Source organism: Melanostigma gelatinosum (assembly GCF_949748355.1).
Source record: "Melanostigma gelatinosum genome assembly, chromosome: 20".
Classification (NCBI taxonomy): Eukaryota; Metazoa; Chordata; class Actinopteri; order Perciformes; family Zoarcidae; genus Melanostigma; species Melanostigma gelatinosum.
Window position 1 is genome coordinate 10539953 of NC_136653.1, and position 8672 is coordinate 10548624.

Here is an 8672-nt window from a genome sequence, read left to right on the forward strand (position 1 = left end):
TTGTCTCCCTCAGCTTCCACCCTGTCTGTCCCTCCTCCCCCTCTCTCTGCCTCATCTCCTCCATCTCTCAGTCGTCTCGTTCTCCTCCCCTCCGTCTCCCCCTCTCCAGTCTAACTGCCCCGAAGTGCTTCAGCTCACCTCGCAGTCCAACCAGTTTTTCCCACTCCTGAGCCGAGGCCCTCAGGCAGTAAACCTATGATGGAACATGTCTGCGTTAGCTTTTATCACACGCTTGTGCTCTACTTTCCGAGGTACCCAATTATCTTAATGCTAAATTGAATTTGGTTCCGGCTCTGTGATTGTTGACTTTCATAATCCATTTTTTATGAAAAGGGCTTTGCTCCAATCACTGCTAAACTAATACTGATTGGTTTGGCAGTAATTATGCTTGTGGAGTTTTTAGTTGTGTATTAATTTTTTCGACAAGGCCAGTGTCCTTTAATGTCCAGAATACATTTTTCATGCTTCATCAATGCTGAATCAGTGTATTAGCGGTTGTTGTAGCGCTACTTTCTACTGCACACTTGTCCGTGAGATTGTTTTAAAAAGTTTGTGTTTCTTATGTGTCCATTGGAAGTTACAAATCAGTTAAGCAGAGTGCTCCAATGTAGAGGATTAATGAATGATTTTACATGAATAGTTTAAAGAAATATTTATATTCCTAAAGTGTCCGGAGTGAATCTGTATCTTACATATAGGGTTTGGGATGACTGATGAAGTAAAAGTAATTTAAAAAATGCACTTGTTCTTGCCATATACAACATGCCATCGCTCTCATAAAAATACAGATGTTGCAAAAGTGTTTGTTTGAAATATTTAAACTGCATATGCTTCTGTGGACCCCTTTTGTACACATCTCTGTATAATGGTCGGTATGTGTTACAGAAAATATTGGATTTTGAGTTTGTGCAGTTAGTTAAACTTTGTTTTTGTGTGTTCTCTTTGCAGGATGGTTACTCCCAGTATCACTTTGTGGGCTCTGCCTCAACGATAGAGAGAGACCGACAGAGGCCCTACTCCTCCTCACGAACTCCCTCCGTCTCCCCTGTTAGGACGTCCCCAAATAACCGCTCTGGTGAGGAACATATGACACTTACAATACAGAGATCGTGTATGTGTTAGTGTGCGTGTTTGATTTCCTTCTTGTACTTTGTCTCTTTTAACAACCAGTTTCAGTTTAATGACTTCCAACTAAGGACGGTTTTGCAAATTGAGATTTTGAGTTAAGATTAAAAATGGTCTAAATTTAGGCTAATGTCTTGAGAAGTTCAGGTGCAAAAGTTGGTTAAAAAGGGCAGAGGCCTATTGGACTGGCATCAGCACAAGCATCAGGAGGAAATGAGACCAGAGCTCTTTCTACTCAAACAGAAAAGTAGTCAAAGGCAGTTTCCATGGCATGTGTTTTCTTACAGCCAATCAGCTGCCTGCTTTAGGGTTTTTAACGTCGTGTCATTGCTATTGATAAGATTCAAGACTTTAAGCAGGAGATTTGGTGATGTTTTTATTATTAAATGTTTCTTTTTTTCAATTTTAATGTCAGCATATTTGATAGATGTATAAAGGTGTAAAAGCAACACAAGTTATTGACACCACTCTGTGAGTATAAGCTAGAACAGTCAATTAGCTGAAGTAATTCATTTCAAATGTATCAATTGATATTTTAAATTTAGTTTGCATTATTTGTGAACAAGTAGAAATGTAAAACCTATAACTTGTGGTTTAACAGTCAGTTAAGTGGAACTGTCTCGTGACTTCCTGCAGTCTCGTCCAGGAGGCAGATGTTTTTCAACTTTGGACAGAGATGTGCTGCTTGTTCCCCCTGATTCCAGTCTTTATGCTGAACTTAACCAATCACCCGTTGATTCTAGATTCATATTTCACTTATACTGAAATGAAAAGAGATCGTTTTCGCCGAACTCTCGGTGGGAACGCATATTAGTGTATTTCCCAAAATGTTGAACTGTTCCTGTAAGTGGTAGGATGATTACCAAAGCAGGACAGAATTTGATTTGCCACACCCGGTATTCAAAATCTGTTTAAGGTTTAAGGTTTTATTTTGTTCTAGATTTGGTTCATTTATAGATTCTTGTTCTCATCTTAGCCCCTTCTTAGGGAATTAATTTAGTCCAGCAAAAAGTGTGATGATGCAACTAACCGTACATATGTGCACATGTATTTGGGACATGAGTACAACCAGAAGGTACAGGTCACACATGGACTCTAATGAGCTATAATTTAGACATTAGCCAGTAGCATCAACATTTACCAGTCCATCAGTCTTTACATCAGGGCTAAGTGGCTGTTAGCGTCAGTGCTCACCAACCACAGGCTCTCATGCTGTAAAGTATGATTATCATTAGCCTTTAGCTTGAGCCCATTGGCCTTCATGCTTAGGTCAGGGCGCATTAGCATTAGCTGTTAGCATCAGTAGTTGAAGAGCCTTTAGCTGTGCTTTCTCCACACTGGGCTTAGCAAGCTGATGAGGCAGAAAAGTACTTTTCCTTCCTCTCGGCTTAGAGAGGTCTTCAAGGACCCAGCTAAAAGAGGGAGAGACACACGGAGGGAGGGAGGGGGATAAAAACTGTGTATTTGTGTGTGTGAGCGAGACAGAAAGAGGGAGGGGTGAGATAAACAGAGAGGGAGATAAAGAGAAAAGGCAAGGAGGCAAGAAGAATTAGGGATTGAGGGATGGTTAGTGCAGTGAGGAGGAAGTGAAGGATGAGGATTTGACTTTGGCCAGCGACATTGAAAATAAGCCGTTTTGAGATCATAGTGCGTGGAGAAATTTGTGGATGTCTGTAGTGGGGAGGAGGGGGGGAATGGGAAACGGAAATGACTCACATTTTCTCTCCTGCTCCTCCCCTCTGCACTCCTCGTCTCCCCCTTTGCCTCTCCAGTCTTCCGCCCCTTCTCGCTCACCCGCTTCATTCTTCTCCATCTCTGCAGTAATCCGACTTTCTTCTCACCTCTCCCTCTGATGTCTCACTCTTTACAGGCTGCCTCAATGCACACACACACACACGCTCTCACACATACACACACACACACATGCATCTGTATCTCCTCTCTGCATACGCTCCAGACTGGAATCCGGCCCCTTAGAGATGGATCAAAGCAGAAGGAGTAATGATGGCGTGCAGGCACACTGGGAGAGGAGGAGTGAAAGGGTTAGTGTGAGGAGAGAGTAAAAAAAACACAACTGTGAAAGACATAGGGAAGGATGCAGGCTTCGAGGATGACAGAGGGAGACAAAGGGAGAGACATAACTTTGCATCCATCATGGCCTCCACAGGGTACCGCTGTGTCTTGCGCTGATAGAACGAGTTGCTCTCAGTTGCTTATATCCAGCAGTTACAAGCCAGGTCCCCACTGTAACCACAACCAGTAGTGATGGCAGTGTCTCTGAGGGTGCCTGTGACGGGTTTGAGCATCCACCTTAATGGTATTCGCTGCGGTGGTGACAAATTCTAAATATTCAACATCAAATGTGTCAAAACATCACAGTGGCCTGTAGCTCCTGTCGTCCCCTGTTTATCTTGCTCTACTAAATGTTTGAAATTTAATTCACCACAACCAGGTAGTCGACAATCACGTATATGCGCCTTTCTTTGAAGACATTTCTGTGTTTGCATGATAAAATATATTGGTAAGACGCAAAAAAGCCAGGGAACCTTGTCAATGTCAAGAGTTGAAGAGTTGGATTAAAAAAGTTAGTCCTTTCGTATTTGAAGAGATAAAGTGAGATTCCAACACAACAAAAGCCTTTGCTATATATATATATCTATCTATATATATATATATATATATATATATATATATATATATATACTGTAAGTATGGTGTCAAGATAACAAGGACTAAGTAAGCACTTTAAGTATGCTATAAGGGGATTACATTGTGACGTGCTGCCAGCGTGTGTGTGTGCGTGTGTGCGTGTGTGTGTGCGTGTGTGTGTGCGTGTGTGTGTGTGTGTGTGCGTGTGTGTGTGTGTGTGTGTGTGTGTGTGTGTGTGTGTGGGTGAAAGAAAGGGAAAAAACCATTGTATGTACAGTATGCTGGGTCTGCCCCCGCCTGTGCATGTATGTGTGCACACAGGCATGCGTCTGGTGATGCAGTCATGTGTGTAAAATAGATCTGGACTAAAGGCGTGAGAAAGTGACAGACATAGAAAAAGTACAAGGTTTAAAGGAAATATATGTGAAATTCCAATAGGATGGCCTTTGAGGAGAAATCAGCCATCAAGCTCAGCTGTGCTGCTGTCAAGGTAACAGTACAGTTGGGAAAAGCACACACACAAATATGATTGCATTGGCCAACGACACATCTAGCATCAGTCATAACTCTGCCTGCTGAGATTGAGATCGGATCAAAACTAGTCAGCAAACAAGCGGAGGGATCAAAAAACGACTAAAGCGTAAACATCAATTCCACAATCACCTGTTTTGTGTGAAAAAAAGATTGCTTTCATGGTTAATAGAGTTAAATAACAACTAGTTTCTATTCAAAAGAGCTCATTGGGGACATGATGGTTGGTGTTGATGACGTGTTGAACTTGTTTGATCGGGATGAGTCTGACGAGTCTGACAAAAAGTGATTGTGACCACTACTGTAAACTGTACTCTTCTTTCAGACTTAAAATGATTTCAATTAAAGAACTTGAAACTTTGGAATCTGAACACCATCAGGATGATTTTTAACCTGGCATAGAATTGACGGCATCACAATGGCCTGCTTCCATGCAAGAGTTGCGGTTACATTGCCAGTCATAACATTGTTCAAGTCAACCTGTTGGTGTGATTGTACGATGTCCAAAAAAAAGGAATACATTGTCAGAATTGAGAAAATGATATTCGAATAGTGTGTGTGTGTGTGTGTGTGTGTGTGTGTGTGTGTGTGTGTGTGTGTGTGTGTGTGTGTGTGTGTGTGTGTGTGTGTGTGTGTGTGTGTGTGTGTGAATTCCCAGGAGTCCTTTAACATGCTGGAGGTGACCCTCCATGCTGACAAGCTAAATGATGAATAATGACTGTGCACCTTGAAAGACTGAGACACACATAAGCACGCAGAATGTGAAGGTACATGCTGTTCAGGGTTTAGTGCTCATTATTTTGTGTGTGTGCATGTGTGCGTGTGTGTGTGTGTGTGTGTGTGTAGCGAGCGCTCCAGCCTCCCCCAGAGAGATGATGAGTCTGAAGGAACGCAAGATGGACTATGATTCCACGGCAACCAACGCTGGTTTCCATAGCAACAAAGGAGAGCACACATCCCGGAAAGACGGCATGGCAGGTGCGTGTGTGTGATGGAGAGACAGAAGAATTCAATTATTTTATTTCATCCCCCTCTTTATCTTTCTTTGTCGTCCATTTTAATTCCCTAATTCACCTCTTGCTTTCTCCTCTTATCTGTCTTTCTTTTGACCCCCACTACTTCTTCTTCATCTTACTCGCACACTCATGAGATTTTTCTCTGTCTTTGCCCGTCCTTCTTTTCAGTATCTTTCTGCACTGCTCTCCACTCACTCTTTGTTTCTTTTTCTTCCTCTCTTCCTTCCTTTGCTTCTCCTTCTATCTGTTGGTCTCTTTTCCATTCTTCCATACTCTTCTTTTGTCTTTCTCTCACAATGTTCTCTTGAGGACACTAGGGACAGACTAATTGCCAGACTTTTCGACAAACTGTAGGAAGATTTGGGCTCCAATTAGCAGATTTTTGACTCTGCCTAATTGGGCAGTTTCCCACTATTTTGTTGGTCTATGAATTATTATTATGAGCAGTAGTAGTGGAGCTAGTTACCTTTCACAAAAGGTGTTGTCTTTCTTTCTTATTTCTATCCAGTTCAAGTATCCTGTGGAACATCTACATTGTTCCGAAACTCTTACCTGACCGCCAGTGATGACATCAAGCAAAACCAGGTGAGCAATAGGAGTCTATAACTGTACTACGCACTTCCACGTTTATATGTACACACCAGCACAGCAGGTTTTAGCAGTGCGTGCCTCTGTCGTCAGGGGTCTCATGAATTGACATATGCTGTCACGACAAGGTGGTTATTAGGAGAGATAGCAGCAGGATGGAAGAGGCGCACACAGAAGGTGTCTGACTGTGATAAGAGACGCACTGGCAGAGTGTGCTACGGAGACACGCCCTCAGCTCAGTCGGCGCCAAACCACTGCAACCTAAAACACCCGACTGCCAATTAAAATGATTAGCTCGGCTGATTGCGCTAATTATTTGCCTCTGATAATGACTCTGCTGGTGAAGAGGGAGGGGTAACAGAAAGTAGCATAGCCTTTGACTAGGAAGATACGATGACATTGTATGTATTGATATATGTATTTTGTACATAGTTAAAGAGTTAAAGATCGTTCCCTTGTCGGGAAAGACACTCACTTGGCAGTTAAACGATACTAAATAACCAAAATGGGTGTCTGAGAAAAGGGTTTTTGCAAGTATGACTTCATTTTTGTACACGCATACACAACTAGCCTGTGAGAGTTACAGTGTTCAAGCTGAATTACCTGCATGTAATAGAGAATTCACAGCATGAGTCCCTTCCCAACTGATTCCTAACCGAGCCTTTTTAACTGTACGACCCGCCTTTTCAAAACTTCTCCCCCATGAGCTCTCTACCTGCCACTCTCCTCTCCATCTCTCCACCTGTATCTCCCTTCCTGATGACTCTTTATTCTTGCTTGCTGCACCTACCACTTTTACCCCACTTCCACTGCTCCCCCACCAGGCTCCGGCCCAGCCCTGCGTCATGCCCCCCCAGCCCCAGCAGGACAGCCCGTCAGCAGCCGTGTTGAAGGACTACGACCCCTACCCTCCCCCTCCTTCCTTCCCCCAGCCTCAGCCGCCGCAGCCTCCACCTCACAGCCAGAGTCGGAGCTTCAGTGAGGTCTACTTCGAGGACCAGGGACCTCCACCACCTCCATCCCAGCCACAGCCTCAGGTCCAGGCACAGGCCCAGCCTCAGGCCCAACCCCAGCAGCCTCCAAGCTCCACCGGAACACCCCGAGACCCGAGGGAGGACCTGCGCATGCATCTGGGCCTCAAATCCACCGGCAACTACGTAGACTTCTACTCGGCCTCTCGGCCGTACAGTGAACTGAACTACGAGACCAGCCACTACCCGGCCTCGCCTGACTCCTGGGTTTAGTTAGCCTATGGCGATGGGGGGGGGGGGGGGGGGCAGATAGAGTCTGTGTGTGCGTGTGTGAAAGGGATTATTTTTGCAAGCGATCAACAGCAGATTTAACACAAGATGACAGTAAGGGTCATGTTGAAATCTTATAGACAGTGGCAGGAAATGTGTGTTCTCTAAATTAAGGGGGAAGGCAGAGCTAGATCAAGTCAGGTCGAGTGACAAAGAGACACTGTGCATGTGCATGCAGACATTTTCCGGGCTTTTTTCTTTCTTTTTTTCCAGACAGCTTTATTTCTCCAGCTCCATTGCACCCTTGAGTGAATACGGGGGGGGGGGGAGTAGATATGAAGAAGTGTGTTTAAAAGGGTGAGAGAGAAGTGGGCAGGAGAATATAGGAAGATAGAAAATGACCAAGTGGAGAGAGTATGCAGAGACCTAGAGAAGAGGAGAGAGATGGGATCAAGAAGTAATGGGGAGCGGATGAGGGTGAGCTCTTACTCTGTAAGAGCAGGAAGTGGCCTGACCTTTTGTTAAAGGCAGAGAGGAGAGACAAAGACGGCATGAGGGTTTCTTGAGGAGGTCAGGAGGAATAAAAGCACAGAAAAAAAAATGATATCACACCAGGCACAAGGCAAGGAGTGGATGTGTGACAAACGTAGCACTGCTTTATCCCTATCCCCCCCCCCCCTCTTCCTGTTTTTTTGTTGCAATGGCCTTGCCGCCTACGTCGGCTTCTGAATTTGTTTTCAAGGAATGTCATCTTCAATCGAGGTTCTTTTTTTTGTCATCATTCTTTCACAGCTTTTTTTATTTGTACTTTTCTAAATTTTCACTTTCACAACAGCATTTTTTTATTTTGTGTACAGTTCAAAGGTGATAAAGTGTGTATATTACACATGTTTTTGATGGGGCCACTTGTGAAAATGTGAATTTTTTTTTTCTTCCCATAACTGACTACTGACTGAAACAACAAAAGCAACAAAAATACATGAAAAAAAACACAAGAAGCAGAAAAGACAGACATCGCCCATGATGGATGTCAGTGGACACCTTTCTTTTGCCCTTTTCCAAGCCGGAGAGGAAACCCTGCAGTGTTTGTGTTTTTTCTCCCTCCGTCAAATGAATTTCATCGTGGACATGCTCAAACGGCAGGAGCAGCAGTTCAAGGCTGCCAGAGCATCAGATTGGCAGAGCAGTATCGCTCCCGAGTCCCTGTCAACAAAAGTGCTGTTTCACTGCCGAAAGAAAACATGTGTATGTTTGAAGCACACTCTCTGTCTTTGGGAAAGGGTTGTCTTTTCCTTTTAGGGAGCTCATATGTTTGACCGTGTCAACTTTCCGTGGTTTCTCATAATCACTTGTGCATAAAAACTGGTCCGTCTGACAAGAGCCACCGTGTCTATTGTACGTTTCAGTGTACAGTAGAGATAGAGGGAGCGAGAGAGACATGACACAGTGCCAAACTTTGACACCCCCATGGACCAGTCCTAAAGGACTTTAAAGGGACATTCTGTCGAGGTTTACAGACGAT

General features: G+C 44.0%; 1 protein-coding gene across 1 annotated transcript in view; it reads left to right on the forward strand.

Annotated features, from left to right (window-relative positions):
• ctnnd2a (catenin (cadherin-associated protein), delta 2a) overlaps nt 1-7153 on the forward strand; it is a gene marked incomplete at both ends in the record, with an annotated part of 184528 nt that extends 177375 nt beyond the window's left edge. Inside the window, 4 exons of the mRNA XM_079292530.1 lie at nt 949-1075; nt 5152-5283; nt 5830-5906; nt 6734-7153. Of these exons, the coding sequence (XP_079148656.1) occupies nt 949-1075; nt 5152-5283; nt 5830-5906; nt 6734-7153 (756 nt within the window). The remainder of the gene's footprint in view (nt 1-948; nt 1076-5151; nt 5284-5829; nt 5907-6733) is intronic.
• Between the last annotated feature and the right edge of the window lie 1519 nt (nt 7154-8672).